Source organism: Rana temporaria, chromosome 4 (assembly GCF_905171775.1).
Source record: "Rana temporaria chromosome 4, aRanTem1.1, whole genome shotgun sequence".
Classification (NCBI taxonomy): domain Eukaryota; kingdom Metazoa; phylum Chordata; class Amphibia; order Anura; family Ranidae; genus Rana; species Rana temporaria.
The window spans coordinates 399,190,104-399,213,298 of record NC_053492.1 but is presented as its reverse complement, the minus strand read 5'-3'; the positions used below and the strand labels follow the sequence as shown (position 1 = coordinate 399,213,298).

Here is a 23,195-nt window from a genome sequence, read left to right as displayed (position 1 = left end):
TCTAACATGCTCCACCATTCAACACAAAGGGCATTAAATCTATGACTGGCATTTATGTAATTTTAATAGAATTACAGCATGTAACATGATAGTCCTAGGGGTATGATCAAGCAGCTCCATTGAGATATGCAATATAAGAAGACCGCACACAGAACTTGATTAAGTAGTAATTTTTAGAATTTACATTAAAAAGCAGGCTCTGATAATTATCTGTGATCCTCTGTGCCCGAGTTGCAGTAAATGTTAGTACATTATGCATGCAACAACCCAGAAGAGATGGATCCTGCTATCTCTGGCAAAAAAACATCCCAAAACTTAGATCTCAAGAAAGGGCCATGGCTTGGCTGAAGAAAGGCCTTACCTACCTTGTAGCGTTTCCAAAAGCCTGAGCAACACACTATAGCTAGAGAAAGTACAAATCTAAAAATGAAGGGCCTGACTGTAAACAAAGAGGCACCCAGTTTTAGCAAGCTCTGTTTCTCTGTGTTGTGTCCCTTCCCTTCAATTAGCTGTCAGAACTCTCCAGATTGTAACTTCAGCTCTCTGCCCCATTTTTTCTGAAAAAACGCTCAGACAAGCTTTATAAATTCTGGACTTTGAATGGATGAAGAGAAGAAGGGAGATAAACTGGTACAACTTATGTAGGAGAATTTGTTTTGTCTATGTGTATTACCTGAGGCTAGTCACTTCACTGGTTTTATAGAAGGGTTTACAACCCCTTTAAAAGGTGAAATGTGTGGAGTCCTCTTCCAAATCATGAGAGATGGGCAGATGTTTTGCTGTCCATCACTTTCAATGACACATCCATCTGACTACTCACTGCTGTAAAGCTCAACTCCAACCAGATATGAATAGCCAACATTTAAATCAGCAATATATTTGTTTAAAATGTAACTTAATTATTCTAATATATAACTACTATAAGTAGCTGAAGCTATCTGTATGTCAAGCCCCTGTAATCCCCCCTTAGCTTAAGAGTGTAAACCAATCAGTTTTTGATGTAGTGCAAAGTGCTGCCCATCTAACATCAAGAACGCTGGGCCAGATTCACAAAAGGGATACGACGGCGTATCTGCTTATACGCCGTCGTATCTCTGTTTCTATCTATGCGACTGATTCATAGAATCAGTTACGCATAGATATCCCTAAGATCCGACAGGTGTAATAGTTTTACACTGTCGGATCTTAGGATGCAGTACCGCGGCCTCCGCTGGGGGGAGTTTGCGTCGTAAACCAGCGTCGGGTATGCAAATTAGCAGTTACGGCGATCCACGAAACTTTTTCCCGTCGTTACGTCGCCGCAAGTGTTAGTTTGCCATGTAAAATTAGTACACCATGTAAAAGTATACCCGTCTTTCCCGCGTCACTTTTGAATTTTTTTTGAATTTTTTTTTTTTCCCGGCGCAAGTTTTTTTCAAGTCGCGATTCACAAAACGTTGGCGCGTCGAAATTTCGCACAAAGCACGTCGGGAAATTTGCGTCGGGAGCATGCGCAGTACGTCCGGCGCGGGAGTGTGCCTAATTTAAATGGTACCCGCCCCATTTGAATTGGCCCGCCTTGCGCCGGACGGATTTAGGATACACCGCCGCAAATTTCCAGGTAAGTGCTTTGTGGATCGGGCACCTAGACAGAAAATTTGCGGCGGTGTAACCTAAATCGGTTACATTACGCTGCGCCCAGGCTACGTGAATCTGGCCCGCTGTTCTTTGGTTCCTTAATAGCCCCATCAGGGATTGGGGCTCTTCCTGGACCAGGCTGTATTGTTTAACTTTAGTGCAGTCTTCACAGACGTCTCTAGGAATGGAGAAATGGATGATCTGTCTTGTAGAGTTGCATGAAGCACCTGACCAATTGGAAAATAATTTCAATGCTTTTTTTTTTTTTTTAGAGAATCTACAGCTCTCTGTTTATGGAGCTCTGAAAACAGAGTGATCGGCGGAGTTCGATCGCTCAGTTTTCAGAGTAGAGGCCACGGGGGAAAATGCTGCAACAGACCAATGCTGCATCCACCTGGGCAAGTATGAATGGGGAAAAAAAATACCTATACTTCTCTTTTAAACAAAATCTCTCTAAAAACAAGCTGAAAATACTTCCCCCTGCCCGTGCCCCCTCCATGACTTTTCCATTAAGATCAATAATGAAACTATCAATCCCTTCCCAAACGCTAGGAGTCTAATCAGACTCTGACCTCTCCTTTTATCCCCAAATCTAATCGCTGTCAAAAGCTTGCAGACTTCGTAACATCTAAAAAATGTGTCCCTTTTTAACGAATGAAACCACCAAGCTACTCATGCACTCCCTTGTTACCTCTCACCTTGACTATTAGAACTCTTTTCATAGGTCTACTTCTCCATAGCCCCCTCTTCAGTCTATGATAAATGCTGCTGCCAGTTTCATCTACCTTACCAACCAGTCATGTGTCTGTCACCCTTCTCTGCCAATCCCTCTACTGGCTTCCAATTGCCCAGCAAATTGAATTCAAAATACTAACCACAACATACAAAGCCATTCACAACTCAGTCCTGTGCTACATCACCAATCTTGTCTCCAAATATCACCCAACCGTCCTCTCCACTACTCTTAAAAACTCCTGCTCTCAAGCTCCCTTGTATCCTCCTTCCATGCTCGTCTGCAGGACTTCTCCAGAGCCTCTACCTTCCTCTGGAACTCTTTACCTCAATATATTTGGATGTCTCCTACTCTAGCTGCCTTTAGCTAATCCCTAAAAACTCATTTGTTCAGGGAAGTCTATTCTGCCTCCAACTAACTTTTATCACTTCCATCAGCTCTTCCCAACCCCCCCCCCCCCCAGTTATAACCTTTTGTACCATTTGCCCCACTCTATTAGACTGCAAGCTCTTATGGGCAGGGCCCTCTTATGTATTATTGTATTGTAACTGTACTGTCTCCCTAAATGTTGTAAAACGCTGCACAAACTGCTGGCGCTATAAAAATCACATATAATAATAATAATAATTGAGAAGAACTGAGTATTGTCCATCTGCTTTCTATTGTCTGCAAAGTAAAGCATTTTCCTTCTTGCTTTTTGAAATAGAAAAAAAAGATAAAAATATATCATAGATGGAAGAGGGAGATGTTTGTGCATATATACCCATGAGGACATGCAGATTACCAGGTTTGATAATTAGGCTCCTAAGCAATGCGTGATTTTAACTTCTATTCTCTCCACACATCAGTAATTCCCTGGATCTAATGAGGAGCTGGTCACCTGTACAAAACACATGATCAGCATACTCGCAGATATCGTAACCCTTTCATGCCTAAGCCTATTTCTGATATTTGTTGCTTAAAAGTTAAAATTCATATTTCTTTGCTAGAAAATTACTTGGAACCCCAAAACATTTATATATTTTTTAGCAGAGACCCTAGAGTCTAAAACGGCGAATGTTTGAATATTTTATGTGACACGGTATTTGCGCAGCAGTCTGGGGAAATTTTGGGGGAAATAGACACTGTCATGAATTAAAAAAAAAAACTAAACAGTAAAATTACTAGCCAATTTTTTTTTGTATAATGTGAAAGATGTTATGTTGAGTAAATAGATACCCAACATGTTATGCTTTGAAATAGCGCACACTAGTGGAATGGTGACAAACTACGGTACCTGAAAATCTCCATAGGCGGCGCTTGAAAAAAAGGGTAACGGTTACCAGGTTAGAGTTACAGAGGAGGTCTTTTGCTAGAATTATTGCTCTTACTCTGACGACTGCAGCGATACCTCAAATGTGTGATTTAAACACAGTTTACTTAGCGGGCGTGACCTACGTATCCGTTTTCTTTGCTGCAAGAGCACGCAGGGACGGGGTGCTTTCAAAAATGTTTTTTTTTTTTTACATTGTCCCTTTAAAAAAAAAAAAATCTTATAATTTTTATTGCTGTCACAAGGAATGTAAACAGTAATAGGTGGCAACAGGTACTCTTTAAAAAAAAAGGATTGGGGATCTAAAAGACCCCAAAAATCCCCCCTTTGCACTTAAAAGTATTCAGATCGCCAAAATCAGCGATTGTAAATACTGTAATTTTTTTTTAAATCGTGCCATTGGCAGACGAGTAAACCAGAAGTGACATTGCTTCCAGGGTTTTACATCGGAGACACGATTAAAGCCGAATCTGGCTTTGTTTGGGTTTTAGCCTAGGCAGCGGACGCGCCGGCTGGTGGCTCGGGTCTCCTGATGGGAGCGGCAAAAAACGGTGGGAGGGGGGCATCCCCTCCCACTCCTTTAGAATAACAGCAGAGCGGCTTTTAACCGCATCGGTTATCACTAAAAAGCCAACCGCTGGCTCTAAAAAACGGTACCGGGGTAATTCCTGCAGATCCATCTCCCAGGTTTAACTCCTTTAAGCCACTAACGCAAATTTGCATCCGGTTGGTGCGAAGGGGTTATATTGTAGGTTCCTTGACATTTCTAGACTCATCTGAAATGACCGTGGTAGAGGATTACTCAGATATATCCTACCTCAGTGATCTTCCTGGCGAGAGGTAACTTAGGATTCTGGAGCTCTTGCCAATATGAAACTAGCAGCTGAAGGACATCACAGGCCACCTGCGCAACTGTTTTATTAGAGAACTGTAAGGCAAAACAATATCAGTTGGTTACATTCAGTGATTTTAAGAGCCCTTCATTAGAGAATATGTTGCTTCCCTACTAAACAAATATATTTTTTTTAAATTACATTTAAGTATACACCTTTTATACGTAAACAAACATTTTTACATTTAAAACGGCATTAAACCCCAAACCAAAAATGTAATGTATTGCAGCTTACCAATCTTTAAATGTAGTGACTGTTAGTTTTCTTTTTTTTAAGGCTCCCCCCCCCCCTCTGTTTTCTGGCCAGTAACACACCCCCTGCATTGGTGTGTTCCCACACTGAATGAAGGACATGAGGCCCTTTGGACAGCAGAATTGCCAGTCTGGGGAAAGGGGCGTGTCAGATGTACTAGCAGATTTAGATTCACTAACAAATTTAAGCCAAACTCCATATCATACTGCAGTTACAGCAACATTTTTTTTTCTTTTGGGATAAAGGTTTTACATGAATAAACAAAAACTGATCATTAACACTCCAACTGCTACATTTGCAAAACAGCTTGTTCTGTTGAAAAAACAACATGCTACTGGCCAAATCACCAGATGAAAGTAAAGGAAAGAAACCTTAAAGTGGAGCTCCACCCAAACGGGCAACATTTGGCACTTTTTTGGGGGCGGGGACTGGGTTCGACAGGTACCCACTCCCACTTCCAGGTAAAATCGCTGATCTTCAACATTTCCGTCCCCCCCCCCCCCCCCCCGCTGCTGCCTTCTGGGAGACACACAGGTTTCATAAGACAGCAGGACCATTCAGAAAGCACAGTGCAGCCTGCTTATGCGCAGAAGAAAAAAAGTTTCCCTTACCACAGATGCCGGTGCCTGTACCCTAAGCCAATTAAAGAATCGGCTTTGGGTGCAGATATTGCCGGATCCCTGGACAGCTATATGTCCTTATATTAAAAGTCAGCAGCTACAGTATTTCTAGCTGCATACGTTTACATTTTTCTTAAGGAGCCTGGAGCTCCACTTTAAAAAGGAAACAAAAGCAGCCATCACATCTAGGAATTAGTAAGCTGCAATATAATAAATGTTTTCTTTTGGGTTTAATCTTGCTTTAAAGGGTTTATGTCTCATTAGGATCATTTATTAATATTGCCTTTTTTACTAGGTTATTAAATGCAAAAAATAAAATAAAAATTTAAACTATAGCCAGTAATAATTCAGCCATCCTGTTCTACTGGTCTGCCTACTTTAGACTGACTGCAAATGAATAATATTATTACGAAGGGTCACTGCATATTACAAGCTATTGCTGCTCTTTGCATTACCTTGTTCAATAAGACTGACAGTCAAGCTTTTGCGTACATTAAGGCCCCTTTCAGACGGACGGCTGTTTTGCCGCAGTTAAAAGCACTACAGATGTTTTGTGAAATTCAAGGCTCCAGGCACTGCGATTAGCTGCATTTGCACATTGCGATTACATGCGTTTACGTGCGTTTAACTGCGGCCGCGTTTAGCTGCGGTATTCATTTCCATAGCAACCATTTTTATTTTTTTTGTTGTTGTTTGGGTCCCTTGAATTCTAAAACGCTGCTATCCGCAGTTGACAAAAAAGACTGCGATTACCTGCGGTTATGTGCATATAGCTGCGCTACATCGCACCTGGACGCATTCAATTCTATTTTTTCTATTCGCACCAAACCGCATGTAACGTAATCGCGCGCAAACGCTGTGTGTGAATGGGGCCATAGGAAAACATTGTGTGCTTTTAGCTGCGGTAGAAAAATAGAACATCCGCAGCTAAAAGCACCATTCTATCCGTCCGTCTGAAAGGGGCCTAACAGGTTATTTTATGGAATCTAAACCGAGTATGGTAAAAGCAGCATCTATGTAAAGAAAGAAAGGCAGTGTAGATATGGAAGTAACTGTCCATGGTGCTGAAATTAGCCACACTATGAGGCAAGCAAAGAGCAGTGCAATATGAAGGCCTGTAAAATCATGACAGCTGCAAAGCAGAAAAACAATGTCATAAACGGAATGAAAACTATGCCTTATAAAACACATGACAGCCCTTTATGTCCTTTTCTTTGGAAAAGAAGGCACGGCCACAAAGCAGCTACAGGAACAACAACAAATCAGATATTGGTTTTAATAAGCCTGGCAAAGGTTTTAAAAAAAGTGAAAAGCATACCTGATTGCATCATGCATTTTCCCAGTAAAAATACATATTTCATTGCCTAGTCATTAGGCTTAATAATTCTGCATGTAATGAATTCAGCATTATCCTACCAATCAAGCACCAGAGGGAGTCTGGTGCTGGAATATCTTTGGTATTTGCACAACGCATGTAAATGAACAGAAAACCAACATTTCCCAAAAACTGATCTATTCAAAAGAGATCAGCATTCCACTTCTCGGTGTCACAATACAGATATAGGAACAAAGATCACCCTATACATGTTACAACTTGATTGTACAAACATCTATAGAGCCACCAAAAACAGGCAGAGACGTAGCTTGAGGGCCCGATGCAAACTTTTACCTGGGCCCCCCCCCCACTACCACCACGTGCCAAGATACTCCAAGTGGCCAAGTAATTATTTTGGATCTTTATTTCCAATTAAATTATTATTAGCAGACACAAACATAACATAACTTACAAAATTCCTGCAGCAAACGGAATCTAATAGTGTATAGGAGAGGGTGACGGACGTGGGTGGAGGGATCCCCTGCATGGCTCTCTGTGCAGCAGCTGAAAACAGTGGGAGGGAGAGGAGGAGAAGCCAACACAGGGAACCAACGATCACTGACAGCCACACTAGGAAGAACGAGGAAGGTTTGTTTACACTCGCCTCTCCACGTTCTTCCTCTCTAAGACACCGGCGGCGAACGGGTCCCATAGGAAACCATGTTATATGTGTTTGTGCAAAAAGCACCAAAAAAAACGCAAAAGGTGTGACCCAGGCCTAAAACGTTTAGTAACATAATGGGGTTAAAAAACTAAAAAAGAGATTTTTAATACAGCTTACCTGTAAAATCTTTTTCTTGGAGTACATCACGGGACACAGAGCGGCATTCATTACTATATGGGTTATATGGAGTACCTTCAGGTGTAGACACTGGCAATCTCAAACAGGAAATGCCCCTCCCTATATAACCCCCTCCCATAGGAGGAGTACCTCAGTTTTGTAGCAAGCAGTATGCCTCCCAAAATGGTCCTCAAAAAAGAGGGATGGGAGCTCTGTGTCCCGTGATGTACTCCAAGAAAAAGATTTTACAGGTAAGCTGTATTAAAAATCTCTTTTTCTTTATCGTACATCACGGGACACAGAGCGGCATTCATTACTATATGGGATGTCCCAAAGCAATGCTTACAATGAGGGGAGGGAGAACATCTCCAAGACAAAAGGATTTAATTTAGAGATATACTCAAATCATAATAAATCCAACTTAGTTGAGAAAAATAAAATTTTTAAATTTAACTCGAACAAGAGGAGCCCCCGGAATCCGAGGGTCTCAAACTGCAGCCTGCAGCACTGCCTGCCCGAAGGCAGTATCAGTATTCCTTCTTACGTCCAACTTGTAGAATTTTGTAAACGTGTGGACAGAAGACCAGGTTGCCGCCTTGCAAACTTGAGCCATAGAGATCTGGTGGTGTGCTGCCCAGGAGGCGCCCATGGCTCTAGTAGAATGAGCCTTTAATGATACTGGAGGAGGCAACCCTTTCAAGCCGTAGGCCTGAGTGATTAATTGCTTAATCCACCTAGAAATGGTGGACTTTGCAGCTGCCTGCCCCTTCTTGGGCCCATCCGGTAGAATGAACAGCACATCTGTCTTCCGGATCTTCTTTGTAGCTTTAAGATAGGCCTTCATGGCCCTGACAATATCCAAGGTATGCAGCAACCCTTCCTTTCTGGAAGTAGGTTTAGGGAAGAAGGATGGTAATACCAAATCCTGGTTCAAATGAAAACTGGATATGACCTTCGGAAGGAAGGAAGGATGAGGGCGGAGAACGACCCTGTCCTTATGAAAAACAAGATATGGTTCCTTACAGGATAAGGCTGCCAGCTCCGAAACTCTTCTTGCGGAAACTATGGCAACCAAAAATACTAACTTCCTTGTCAGTAGAACCAAAGGAATATCAGCCAACGGCTCAAACGGTTGTTTCTGTAAACTTGACAGAACAAGATTTAAATCCCACGGACAAAGCGGGGATTTAACTGGAGGTCTAATACGTAAGACCCCTTGAAGGAAGGTCTTAACCAGCGAGTGGGTGGCCAGCGGCCGCTGAAACCACACTGACAGAGCAGAAATCTGTCCTTTGATTGTGCTTAATGCCAATCCTTTATCCACTCCTAGCTGGAGAAAACTTAATACTCTATCGATGGTAAATTTGCGAGAAAGCCATCGCTTGGACTCACACCAGCCTACATAGGCCTTCCAGACCCTGTAATAAATCACCCTAGAGACCGGTTTCCTGGCTCTGATTAGGGTAGAGATTACTTTCTGAGACAGACCTCTACCCCTGAGAATCAGGGATTCAGCTTCCAGGCCGTCAAATTTAGATGCCGTAAGGCAGGGTGGAGGATCGGACCTTGCGATAGCAGGTCTGGCCGTAGAGGAAGAGTCCAAGGGTCTCCCACTACCATCCTTAAGATTAGTGAGTACCATGCCCTTCTGGGCCATGCTGGAGCTACCAGGATGACTGGTATGTGCTCCACCCGGATCCTGCGCAGCAGGCGGGGTAGTAACTGGAGCGGGGGAAACGCATAAAGAAGTTTGAACTGATGCCAAGGGCAAACCAACGCATCGGTTCCGCAGGCCATCGGATCCCTTGAGCGGGACATGAACCTGTCTAGTTTCTTGTTGAGTCTCGATGCCATGATATCCACGTCCGGCACTCCCCATCTTTGGCAGAGTGCTTGAAAGACTAGTGGATGCAGAGACCATTCCCCCGGCCATAGAGTCTGGCGGCTTAAGAAGTCCGCCTGAAAGTTGTCCACTCCTGGAATGAATATTGCCGATATGCAGGGCACATGAGCCTCTGCCCATAGAAGAATCAAGCTCACCTCTCTCTGAGCGGCTTGACTCCTGGTTCCCCCTTGGTGATTTATGTATGCCACGGCCGTGGCATTGTCTGATTGAATTTTCACCGGGAACCCCTGCAATTTTGACGTCCAAGCCCTGAGGGCTAGTCGAGCAGCTCTGAGCTCCAAGATGTTGATGGGCAACTGCTTCTCTGGCTTTGCCCAAGTACCTTGGCGAGTGCAACCATCCAAAATTGCTCCCCAGCCCGTCAGGCTGGCGTCTGTGGTCACTATCTTCCAAGCCACTGGGCTGAAAGACCTCCCCTTCAGTAGATTCTGAGGGTCTAACCACCAACACAGACTTTGTCGGACTCTTGATGAGAGCGGCAACGGGATATCCAAGGCCTGTGGCCTTCTGCTCCATGCTGACAGGATGGCTGCCTGTAGGATGCGAGTGTGGCTCTGGGCGTATGGTACCGCCTCGAATGTGGCCACCATCTTGCCTAGTAACCTCATACATAGGCGAATAGTCGGTTCTTTCTTGCTTAGAACCAGTAGGATTAATTCCTTGATGGCTTTTACCTTCCTCAGAGGTAGGAACACTCCTTGTTGTTCTGTGTCTAATCTCATGCCGAGATATTCCAACTGCTTTGTGGGCTGGAAAGCTGACTTTTCTCGATTTAGGACCCAGCCGAACCTCTCGAGGTATTGGACCGTGAGGGCCACTGCTCGCTCCAAGCCGGGAGACGAGTGATCTATGACTAGGAGGTCGTCCAGGTATGCTAGGATCGTGACCCCTTGGATCCTTAGTTTGGCTAGGATTGGAGCTAGGACCTTCGTGAACACCCGGGGGGCCGTAGCCAACCCGAAGGGAAGCGCCACGAATTGGAAGTGACGCGAAGCCACCATGAAGCGTAGATATCTTTGATGTGGCTGATAAATTGGAACATGAAGGTAGGCATCCTTTATGTCTATGGACGCCATGAAGTCGTCCTTCTGGAGTGTGGCAGCTGCTGACCGCACGGATTCCATCCGAAATGAGCGGATCTTTAGATATGCATTTACCATCTTTAGGTCCAAAATTGGCCTGACATCTCCATTGGATTTTGGGATGATGAATAGGTTGGAGTAGAAACCCAGCCCCTGTTCCAGGACTGGTACCTCTACTATTACTTCCTGGGAAAGTAGATGATCTAATGCCGATCTTAATGCGGCTCCCTTTTCCGGATCGTTTGGAATCCTCGACTTCTGGAAATGAGGAGGAGGAAACCTTAGGAAATCTAATTTGTAGCCTGTGGCCACGGAAGACCGTACCCACTCGTCGGGAATGCTGGCTTCCCAAATCTCTGAAAAGAGTCGCAGCCTTCCCCCCACCTTCGTGGGTGGGGGCGCCCCTTCATAAGGTTGGCTTGGGGGCTGGTTTTGCCGGTTTGCGAAACCACTGCCTTTTGCCTCTAACAGCCTGTCCTTGTGATCTGCTGTTGAGGCCGAAGTTTGCTTTTGCAGGAGGCCGTCGATACTGCTTGGCATTAGAGGGCCCCTGCCCAGGGGAATACTGTCGTTTAAACGCAGGCCCCTGATACTTCTTCTTAGTTGGCAAGAGAGTACTCTTGCCGTTTGAAATGGTCTGAATGTATTTATCTAGGTCTTCTCCGAAGAGTCGTCCTCCATGGAAGGGCCCTACCAGGAGCTTCTTGCATGGGGGCTCAGCCTCCCAGCTTTTTAACCATAAGAGTCTTCTCATATGGATAAGGGATAACGATAAACGTGACGCTTGCTGGATAGAATCCTTGATTGCGTCTACCGTAAAACATATGGCCTTAGGGACATCCGAAAATTTTTCTGCCTGCTGGGCCGGAATAAGTTTAAGCATCTGCTTAAATTGATCCGATAATGCTTGAGCGACCCCAATCGCAGCCACAGCTGGCTGTACTACTGCCCCTGCAGTAGTGAAGGAGTTCTTAAGTAGTGCTTCCAAGCGCTTATCAACTGGATCCTTGAACACCTGTATGTTTTCTACAGGGCATGTTAACAGTGTGTTAACACATGAGATGGCTGCGTCCACTGCAGGAGTAGCCCATCTTTTGGAAAAATTTTCTTCCATAGGATATAGGACAGAGAACCTTTTAGGTGGTAAGAAGATCTTATCTGGCTTGTTCCAATCTTGGAACAAAATTCCCTCTAATAGAGGATGGATCGGAAACACAGCATTGCTTTGAGGCGCCCTCAGTGAGCCCAAAGCTGAAACCGTCGATACCTGGAGATCTGGTACTGGCAAGTTGAATGTCCTATGGACCAAGTCCGACAATCCTTGAATCCACCAGCTCTCCCTCAGGGAGACTGCCCCAGACTCCTCTGTATCCGGGTCTTCGATCCCTGAACCTACTTGGTCCGTGTCCAAGAGGTCGTCCAATTCCCCTGAGGAAAGGACCTCCTCTTCTGAGGGTCCGCGCTCGGGCGACGGAGATCTATTCCGCTTACTGCCCCGCATAGCTGCGGATATCATTTTTCCCATGCTTTTCTGCATCTCTTTTAAAGAGGTGAGTAATACCTCCTCCGTGACCATCTTAGGGTTGGACTGACCCGCGTCAGCTCCAGCCCCAGATCCCGATGGCCCCAAGGCTCCCTGTAGGGAAAACAGCGGCATACCATGGTACAATACCGAGGTACACCTGCTACCTATTGGTATTTGGAACTATAAAAGTTAATTGTCCAAACACCTGTTTGGGGGATAAAAAAATGCTTCCTCTCCCCTAGATGACTTTTTTTTTTTTTTTTTTTTTTTTTTTTTCGTTTTTGTTTCAAATCCAGGAAAGAAAAAACATTCTGTCCCCCTGAGTAGTATTGCAAAGAAAAACTATGAGATGGAAAAGAAACAGCCTATTTCTAGGCTTGACAAAACAGTCCTCTGAAGACTGCAATATCCTTTCTGGCCACTGTGTGTCCTCGGCGCCCCGTGCTGCCGCTCTGGTCTTTCTCCTCAGTTCCAAAGTATTGATGGAACAAACAAGGAAGGGCCGCCCCTTCCTTTAAGCCACTGACCCGCCCTTCCCCCCCAGCAACCTCAAACAGGAAATGCCCCTCCCGACAGGGGGAGGGGGGGGGGGGATTTTGGGAGGAAGGGACCTCTCTGTTCCAGCAAACTGCAGCCTGCAGCCTGGAACCATGAGGAGGTCAGCGTTTTGCCTGCTTGCAGGCTCTGAGGAGGAAGACTGAATGGAGCATCGCCTGGAGGCTTGCAGGTAAGCAAAGCTCTCTGACACACACATATATTTTTATATAACACAGGCCCCACTCAATGCTTTTCCAACACTACAAGGGAGGTCACATCTTATGGGGAATAATACATAGAGAGCCATCCTATCTTTATGATATGTGACTAGTTTGCCAGATGCAGTGCATAACTTTAGGCATGTCCCCTGTGACCCCCCAGAAAAAAACCTGCTAAGAACCAAGTTCCGCAAGTTTTCCCCTCACTTACCTGCTCCATGCCGCAGGACTTTGCCAAGCAAGAGGCCCAATCTTCCCCCATCTCCGTGGGGATGTCTAGACCTTCAGGCCCTGGGTTCCTATGAAGGATCCACTGTCCTGGGCCCATATAGCACCCTGGCAACAGAAAACTTTAGGTACCCAAAGGTTTCTAAGTTCTGGGCCCAGGGTCCAGCTCTCTAAAAAGAAAAGCATTATGGGCTATACCCCAAGGGTTTGGGGTCCGGTTACTGACCACTTTAGCGCTGAGGCTTTTTTGGACAGAACCGGTAGCTCACCTAATCCCAAGGATGCGGAGGCAAGCTAAACCATGACTAACACCTAAGACACTGGCGTAAAAACTGAGGTACTCCTCCTATGGGAGGGGGTTATATAGGGAGGGGTCCCGTGATGTACGATAAAGAAATTAGCCCTTTATAGTACAAAAAGAGCAAATCACTACTGTAAGGGGTTCATCTTTTACTGTGGAACAGTGAAAATAAAATATTTACAGTAGTGATTTCCTCTTTTTGTACTATTAAAGGATAATTATCGTCTTTTTAACCCCATTATGTTACTGGCCGATTAATCGATTATGAAAATAGTCATCGATAAATTTCATAATCGATTAGTTATTGATTAGTTGTTTCGGGCCTAGTGTAAAGCCTCATACACATGATCCCATTATCTGACGGGAATTGTGAGATGACAGGCTGTTGTTGGAAAATACGACCGTTTGTACACTCCATCGGACAATTGTTGTCGGATTTTCCACCAACAAATGTGGGATGGCATGCGTTAAAATTTTTCCACCAACAAATGTATGTTGTCGGATTATCCTATCGTGTTTACACAAGTTCGTCAAAACATGTATGCTCAGAAGCAATGCTCGCCATAACACGACATTAGCAGAAGTTGCCCAAAGGGTGGAGCTAAACACATTATGAAGCTGTGTACCGAGTACCCATTTAACATGCATGTCTGTCCCTGTTCTACTGGCCTTAACAATCACATCACCCCCCCACATACACCCCATGGCTCATTCGCTCATAAGCCAATTTACATAACTGAAATGCTTTTGGTCTGTGGAAGAAATTACAAACACTAACAAAATAGATTCTTGTAGAAACTAAACCTAATGATCCAATGCCGCAGTGTCCTAATCACCGTCTAATGAAAATATCAATGGTAAGATAAATGATTTCATATCTTGCAAATGTCACATGCACTTCAATGGTAAACAATATGATTCGACCACATGTTGTGTCATGGTAAATGGAGCCTCTTGTACATTAATTTGAGCTCATTAACCGCTTCAAGTACACATGTGATACAGAATCTTCCATCAAAACAAGAGAACAAAAGGGAACGATTTGTAATACTTGGTTATTTCTCTCCCACCTAGCGTGAGTAATGCCTCAGCCTACAATCATTTATATAAACGTTTACTAGATATTACATTTGTGGTATTAGTAATATGAACACCCAAATCACAATCTCCAGCCCACAATTATTCATTTAACAGTGCATTAGATATTAAACATGCTGTATAGAAACCCAAACTCAGGTTTCATTTCAGCTTATGACCAGGAGAAATTAGTTTAACTACTAATGTAGTGATAGTTGGAACTAGAGGTCGACCGATTTATCGGCCGATATTTGGTCGTTTTGGAGAAATCGGCATCGGACGATTTTTATCCAAATTAGGCCGATATTTAACATGGCCGCTAGAGGTGCCACGGATCCGGAGCTAGGTTGAAGCCATGGCCTTTCCTGATGCTGTGACCGCGGCGGCAATCAGTGGATTGCCGCCGCGGTCACAGCATCAGGAAAGGCCGCAGCTTCGGCCTAGCTCTGGAGCCGCGGCCATCTTGGTACACCCAGCGCAGTGGCCCTCCTCTCTGTTTACACCCACAGAGGAGGAGGGGCCCGCTCGCTGCTATCTGCTGATTTTTTTTTTTTTTTAGTTTAAGGAAGTCGGCAGCCAACCAGCGGGCCTGTAACAGCCAATCGGCAGCCGCCGCTCCCGACATCCTCCACTGTAAAAAAAAAAAACGTCCCCTGATGTGCTGCGCGCCCTGCCTCTGCCTACAAACCCCAGAATGCAGCGCGGGCCGGTAACTGCCGGCCCGAGCTGCATTCTGGGGTTTGTAGGCAGAGGCATGGCGCGCAGCACGTCAGGGGACGTTTTTTTTTACAGTGGAGGATGTCAGCAGCGGCGGCCGCCGATTGGCTGTTACCGGCCTGCTCTGCATTCTGGGGATTGTAGGCAGAGGCGGGGCAGCACGTCAGGGCCAGGGAGGTTCTAAGATTTGTTTAGTGCCAGGGGCAAGAAATTATAGCCCAAAGGCTAATGCTGCACTAGAAATATAGAATACAGACTACAGCTGCTAGCACCTTCAAGTCAGATACAAACTAGATTAAAATAAAGTGCAGCGCTAATACAGTAAAAAATTGTATGTGAAAAAAGTCTGAAAAAGGAAAACTGATGAGTCCCAAATGCACAGTCCATATGTATAAAGGAGAAACCATTTTGAGCCGAGTGAGAGCGGAAGACAGAGGTCCATCTGCAAAGCTGGGGATTGCAGACATTGCTAAAGGTTCCTGGGGAGACCAATTTCCCTATGTTTGGTGAGAACATTCATAATGGTCAGGTTGGCACTAATGTGATGCACTGGTGATATGCGCTGGTGAGATGCACTGGTGGGCAATGATGGGATGCACTGCTGCATTGGTGGGCATTGATGAGGTGGCACTGATGGGCTGCACTGGTGGGCACTGATGAGGAGGCACTGGTGGGCACTGATGGACACGGATAGGCTGCACTGGTGGGCACTAATGAGGTGGCACTGATGGGCTGCACCCCACCTCTCCACCCTAAACAATTATCTCCTCTCCACCCTAGGTTTTTTTAAATGAGGAAAAAATCTGCCTAAAATATCGGCCGCAAAAATCGGCAACACATATCGGCCGCCCTGATTTCCAAATATCGGCATCGGCCAGAGAAAAACCCATATCGGTCGACCTCTAGTTGAAACTACTTCTTTTACATTAATCATGTATTGAGTTTGCAGTCTAATGACACAAGTGTGTAAGGTCACCAAGATTTCAAAGGAAAGTGCAATCTACAAGCCTCTATTGCAAGTGAACAAGCGCCCATCTCTAAATTGTATCAACCAGGTTTACCATATATACTCGAATATAAGCCGAGGCACCTAATTTTACCACAAAAAAATGGAAAGTGTATTGACTCGAGTATAAGCCTAGGGTGTCCATCTGCATGCCTCACTGTGCCAATGCCTCACTGTGCCCATGTGCATGCCTCACTGTGCCTTACTGTGCCCATGACTAGACTGACGTTTAACATGGGAGTCTATGGAAGGGGTGCCCCAGACAACAAACTTTGTACACTTGTAGAGGAGAAATGGGGCTACTTGTGTGCCAAGTTCTGGGTCCAGGGGACCTACGACCAGCCAGTACCGGGTCCCCAAAGTCTCCGGAGAAATGACCGTTTAACATGGGAGTCTATAGAATGGGTGCCCGGCCTTGAAAAATCGGTGCTCCCCGGCCAACAAACTTTGCACACTTGTAGAGGCTACATGTGTGCCAAGTTTGGGGTCCAGGGGACCCAAGGCCGGCCGGTACTGAGTCCCCAAAGTCCGGTAGATCAGACGCAAAAAGGTGACTCTAGTATAAGCCAAGGGGGGCATTTTAAGCACAAAAAAATGTGCTGAAAAACTCGGCTTATACTCGAGTATATACAGTACCTTTCTTCAACAGAAGAAAAATAATACTGACTTACAAAGAGTGTTTTAATAAAGAAGATGTTGTCCAAAGCAACAAACATGATCCATAATTTACTCTTGAAGGCTTACTGTATTTGTAAAACTAACGATAGTTTTTATTGCAGTCTGTGTTCCCAAAAAAGGAAATTCCCTATTTGTCCTGGTGACCAAGAGCAAAAAGTGGTGGGAACTCCAAAATTGGGAGTTATCACCGGAATAGAAATAAAGGAGAAGTCTTCTAATAGATAGACTTATTTAATAGGAGATATTTTCTCCCACTTCCTGTTGTGTCTACAGGACATAAAGCATAGAGAAATCTCCCTGATCAGAAACAGATTTAAAAAAAAAAAAAAAAACACAATTTTTTTTATGATATGATCTGCAGCTAACCCATCTACTTAGACTGGCAAAATATTGTACACAATTTATCGTTGATCATTTTACCTCCAGCCCATACTGAAGATGAAAACTAAAAGAACAGTATATTCTGCATTTGTCTGGTTCTGTAGGACCCTCAGGCACTTCACTGGCTAAGGATTGTGTGTTTAACCCTGTTCTCCTGCATTAGATGCATCCACCATTAAATAAAAGGTCTCAGCATAGGCCAAGGCAAAATAAGCTCACAGCGGAAATTGAGAAATGAAATGTGTGCAGTTTCTTGAAGAAAATATAAACAATACCTTTAGTGTTACGCCAATGACATTAATGGCCTCTATAACCTGAGGGTGATTGGTGTTCTCTACTAGCTCTTCACAGATCCAAACTCCAAGACAGCAGATTGCAATGCACCTTAAACACAACAGTTTAAGTGTAAGGAATACAGTGACAGCAGGAATAAGTGCAGAATGCATTAGTGGAACAGTGGAAACATCAAAACAACATGGCCAGAAATGTTCAAAAAGCCCTAGAAGGGGTCACGTTATAATAATGAACACAGTGAATCAACCATTAGCTGTAAAGTTCTGTAAGTGAGGCAATGTAAGCAGAAATTGGAACATATATAAATAGATTTACCAACAAGGATAGATTTACAAAAAATTAAGAGCAATTACTGATCACAATCAATCTTTGGGGTTCACCAACAACAAATATACTGTGCACTGCAAGTGCAGTTGCTCCAGAGCTTAGTAAAGCTTCACTTTGCAAAAAATACCCAATCACACGCAGGAACAAAAAAAAATAAGTGCTCTTGCTATGCAAATCACTTAATAAAATAGTATTTTTGCTTGCTCATGATTTTATGATGGCAGTCAGCAAAGCTCCCGCTCATTTATCAAGATCTGGAGCAAATGCAGATGCAGTGCACAGTATATTTGGCATTAGTAAATCAACCCCTTTTTTTTTTCATTTAAAAAGTAAAGTCTGATTCATTACTATGGAAATTACAAGGACAAGACCAGTTTACATTAAATCAAAGGCACCAACATCCCTTAATAAAGAATTAGAGGCAAATGGGGGGAGTATGGGTATTTGCAGGTGCGTGGACACATAGATACACAGAGAAGTATTTTGTATAAAAAAAATATTTGTTACAAAATTGTATTTAAATTAGAAAAACATTTTGATTAAAAGCATACTGTACAGTCATATAATGTCATTCATCTCAACATGTTTTACCTATTCAGGCTTCTTCAGGAAAATGCATGGTAATCCTATAGCCAGAAGAAGCCTGAACAGGCGAAACATGTTGATCATGTGAGATGAATTACAGTATATGACTGTACAGTATGCTTTTAATCACTTTTTTTGTAATTAAATAACATTTTGTAAAACAATTTGTATTCAAAATATTTCTCTGTGTATTTATGTGTCCATGCACCTAAAAAGTCCCATATTTCCCCATTGCTCTAGTTCCGATTCATTACTGTGGAAAATTATTTTCAATTGTTATCCAGTCTGTTTACCTGATTCATGAACAAAAATGTTCAAACTTTTGCTTTGTTTTCCAATTTTGCAACTTTAAGTAATATACAATGCAAATTCCCTTAGGCTGTTGCTCTTTTTTTGTATAGCTGTGCTTAACATTTGTGTGTGATGTTTTTACCAAAACTTCAGTATTGTAATGATTACTTTGGAGATCTAAAATTTGCCCTGGGACACCTTAATGTTATGTGCAAATCTGTAATAATCATTGATCACCTCAACGGTGCCCATTTTACTATAGCATCTGCATGCCTTTCTATATATTATATGCATACAATTGCAAACTGTGTGCTTTTGCAAGACTGTTTGTGTTTTCTGTGCAGCTTGTTGTAAATCCACCACTTTAAATGTAAAAATGTAAGGCTCTTGTAGCAGGGGTAAGGCATGGTATTTCAGCAGTGAGACCTCCTCATAAATTATTATGGCTACTTTAACCACTTAACCACTTCAGCCCCGGACCATATTGCTGGTCAATGACTGGGCCACTTTTTGCAATTCGGCACTGCAGCGCTTTAACTGACAATTGCGCGGTCGTGCGACGTGGCTCCCAAACAAAATTGGCATCCTTTTTGTGGTATTTGATCACCTCTTCGGTTTTTATTTTTTGCGCTATAAACAAAAATAGAGCGACAATTTTGAAAAAAAATATATTTTATATTTTGCACTATAATAAATATCCCCCAAAAATATATAAAAAACTATTTTTTTTTACTCTGTTTAGGCCGATATGTATTCTACATATTTTTCGTAAAAAAAAAAAAAAAAAACGCAATAAGCGTTTATACACTGCTATACACGCTGTACACTCACTACTTTACATTGTAGCAAAAGTGTAATTTCTTCCATGTTATCAAATGAAAAGCTATAATAAAATATTTACAAAAATGTGAGGGGTGTACTCACTTTTGTGAGATACTGTGTATATTATTTTCCTGATGTCGGTCATAAAAGGTGATTTACAAGATTAAACAGAGGTTTTCTTGGCTTATCTCTTACCTAGCAACTTCGATGGGCTCCTCTCTGGCATTCTTCAATAAAGTGTTAACTAAGAAACTCTAAAGATAGGGGAAAGATGAAAATAAAAATATTACTATTCTACAAACAAGGCAATTTAAGAAAAAAACTATTTAAAAAAATGACACAGGTACATGTATATAAACTCTGAACAAATTTAAAGGATAAGACCATATTTAGGGTGGAACATGTAACATGTTCCAGCAGCTGCAGCCTCTCCCCCTCTCCAGTGACAGGGAGCAGCACCCGCTGTCACATTTTGAAAACAACGTGGCAAAGCAGGGCTCTACCTTTACCCGCCATTCATTCACGGTTCTCTGTGAATGGGAAACTACAAGTACTGACAGTCTTTGCGGCTGTTGGCTTGTAGTTTCCAATTAACTACCATGGTGCTGTTAAGCACTGTGGTAGTTCATTCTTTCTTCTTGTCAGTGTGTACTTGCCTTCCCGTATGAGGTATGAGCAGACAGCTTTCACTGACAGTCTGCAGGAGTCCTGCATGGCACCAGTGATCTGCTGATTGCGGATACAATGCTTTACAGGCTCCAAGTAGAAAAAATAAATGCACATTTATTTTACCTGCAAAAAGATGTGCATTTATATATATATTTTTAAAAGGGGAACTTAACCTTTAAGCACATTTGGTGCAGAGAATGAACATGGCAATCATGTGAATTTATGGGTAAATATAGGAAAAATTGAGACTCGGACAATTAATGTTAATTGGGTTAATCGCTTAATTGTGAATGATATAAAAATCAATCATTTAACGGTTGCCACTTTGTAAAAACAGCAAATGTTATATATACCTGCACTTTTGACGAAGAATTCTAATATCCAAATGTTGGAAAAGGCTGTTGATTTTCTTTAGTTTAAAGCTGAAGAGCTCAAAACAGGCAGATAAGGCAGGTCAAATGTAGTTTATCCAAAAATATTCAAATGAATGGCTGTGTGTTGAGTTATTTTGGAGAGGACGGCAAATTTACACTGTTATATAAGCTGCTGTACACTCACTACTTTATATTGTAGCAAAGTAGTATTCTTTCAGTGTTGTCAAATGTAGGTTATCCAAAAATATTCAAATTGCGTAGTGATAATTGTCTGTTTCCTGAGTCAGATCAGTGGTCACGCCCCCTGCTGATTCAACAATCCAGCTTTAAAAGCCGTATGAAGTGGAAGCTGTAGTGGTGACTCAGCAAGGGGCATGTTACACCACTGTAGAGAGACCATTAGGCCGGCCATACAAGGATCGAAATTTGCCCAGTTCAATGGGGACTGGCCAATTTTCAATACGTGTATGGGCAGGCTGGCTGTACACAAGTCAATCGGTCGGCTTGTGTACAACCAGCCTGTTGGGTTTTTCCCAAACAATCAGTGCTGCTGGCAACACTGATCAATTTGTTCTGAAGGCTCCTCGCTGTCAAAATACAATACAACAGTGGAAGGGGTTCACCCATCCCCATGGGATGTGTGGATGGGTGAATTGAGGCATTTTCTTTCGTTCAACCTGCTGCATAACGTATGGGTTGCCGTACCGCCACACAGAGAACAATGGTCTCTAAATACGAGCAAAATAATTTTCTTCAGAGGATTGTAAACTATACTTCAGTTATCACCTATAAATTCTGCTTTTCACCTAATTGATTTGCATACCCTTTGAATAAACTACATCTGAGCTTCAAAATAACTGTTATAATGAAAAATGACATATTACTAGTTTATGGAGCAAGGCCTTCTCCTTTCTCTCTTAGCTCAGTTACTAAAAGCTATACCTTTCTTACCTTTATATCTTTGTTTTCTATGACAATATCATTTGATCCAGCTGAAGCCTCCAGTAAAGAGAGATCTCTGTAAGTGTTTGGGAAGCACACAAGTGACCCAATAATTATCTGAGCTTCCAATCGTGGTGCCTACAAAAAGAATGGCGAGGTCAGATAAACACATGCAAAACTGAAAATATATTCATTAGTTCACTGTGGTACAATCTTTATTTACACGCTATATTTAATTGGAGATTTCATCCAGACTATGAACGAAAATGCTCTATTTGTCTGCACTGCTTTTTTTATTTTTTTTATTTAGAGGGAGAACAAAGTTATTACCTAGATTGCCATGCTTTGATCACCCTTTTAAAATATTGTAAATAAATAAAATAAAAAATAAAAAAAATCAGGATTTTTCCAGGACCAGGACCTTTATGGAATGAAATGAATGCCCATAGCTAGCATCAAGATAAGCCTACAATGTCCAAAACTTAGGCTGCCCATACATTATACAAGTTTCTTGAACAATTGAGTGGAAGCAGAGAACGGATTGTCTCAAATGGCAGTTTCTGAAACCGAGGTAGCCAGATTCAGCTGTGTCATGGAGTCACAGGGGAACGGAAAGAGGGAGCAACATGGGAAACCACCCTAAACAAAAAGTGAGAACAGCCTCCGAAAAAGAAAGGAAAGGGCAGAAACTTGGCCCTTGATAGTGCTAAGAGGTGGTCCAGACCCCAACGCAGGAAGGAGAATTTGTCCTGTGGAGAAACTCCTGGATTGGAACTCTGGAGACTTATACCAAGTGAAGTATGCTTTCCACATCCAATGATAGAGGTGAGAAGCAGACTTTTAGCATTGCAGAAACCAAAGACTCAGACATCCTTGTCCTTCAGAACCTGGGTTTATACAGCCATACCATTAGGTCTGGCAACCTTGAAGCAAGCTTGCAAATCATTTCTAGGGGCAAAAGATCCTGACGATTTGGCAGAGCCCACAAATAGTCTGACAGGAGTTGTTATACTACACCTGTCTGGGCAAGTCCTCAGCAATGAGGATCATGGGAATGCCCTTCATCTTGATCCAGGATTTTAAGAGGGAGGAAATGCATATATTAGGATGCACTCACCCCATGGACCAACTAGAGCATCTACTTATTCCACCAGAGGATTCCTGTACATGGAGACAAACCTGTCCAGTTTGTTGTTGAAACTGCAGGCCCACATTGGTTGTATCTCCCACCTGCGACACAGGTCCTGGAACACCTCTGGGTGTATGCATCACACCTACAGGTCCAGGCACTATTAGCTGAGGAAGTCTGCCTGTCAGTTATCTATGCCTGAAATATACACAGCTGACATACTATAACTTGAAATTCTGCAAAGGCAGAATCTGCTCTATATCTTGCTACAGAGAGACTCCTGGCTCCTCCCTGTGATCGACATGGAGCACTGCAGTGGCCCCGTTTGATTAAATCTGGATCGGGTTACCCTTCAGTAAGATGGTCCAGTGCTGCAAACAGTCTATCTCATCCGAAGTTTTTAGGATGTTGATGAGGAGGTAAGATTTCTCCACCGACCAAGTGCTCTGCACCAACATAGTGCCTAGGACTGCTCCACAGTCCAGAAGGCTGGCAAAAATTGCAAGGATCCTCTACAAGACAG

General features: G+C 43.1%; 1 protein-coding gene across 4 annotated transcripts in view; it reads right to left on the bottom strand.

The window, feature by feature from the left end:
• RALGAPA2 (Ral GTPase activating protein catalytic subunit alpha 2) overlaps positions 1 to 23,195 on the bottom strand; it is a 456,753-nt gene that overhangs the window by 220,494 nt on the left and 213,064 nt on the right. For all 4 annotated transcript variants that reach the window (XM_040351179.1, XM_040351181.1, XM_040351182.1 and 1 more), the window contains 4 exons: positions 21,553 to 21,681; positions 19,754 to 19,812; positions 17,515 to 17,623; positions 4,480 to 4,590 (listed from right to left, as the gene is read on the bottom strand). In XM_040351179.1, coding sequence (XP_040207113.1) covers positions 4,480 to 4,590; positions 17,515 to 17,623; positions 19,754 to 19,812; positions 21,553 to 21,681 — 408 coding nt within the window. The remainder of the gene's footprint in view (positions 1 to 4,479; positions 4,591 to 17,514; positions 17,624 to 19,753; positions 19,813 to 21,552; positions 21,682 to 23,195) is intronic.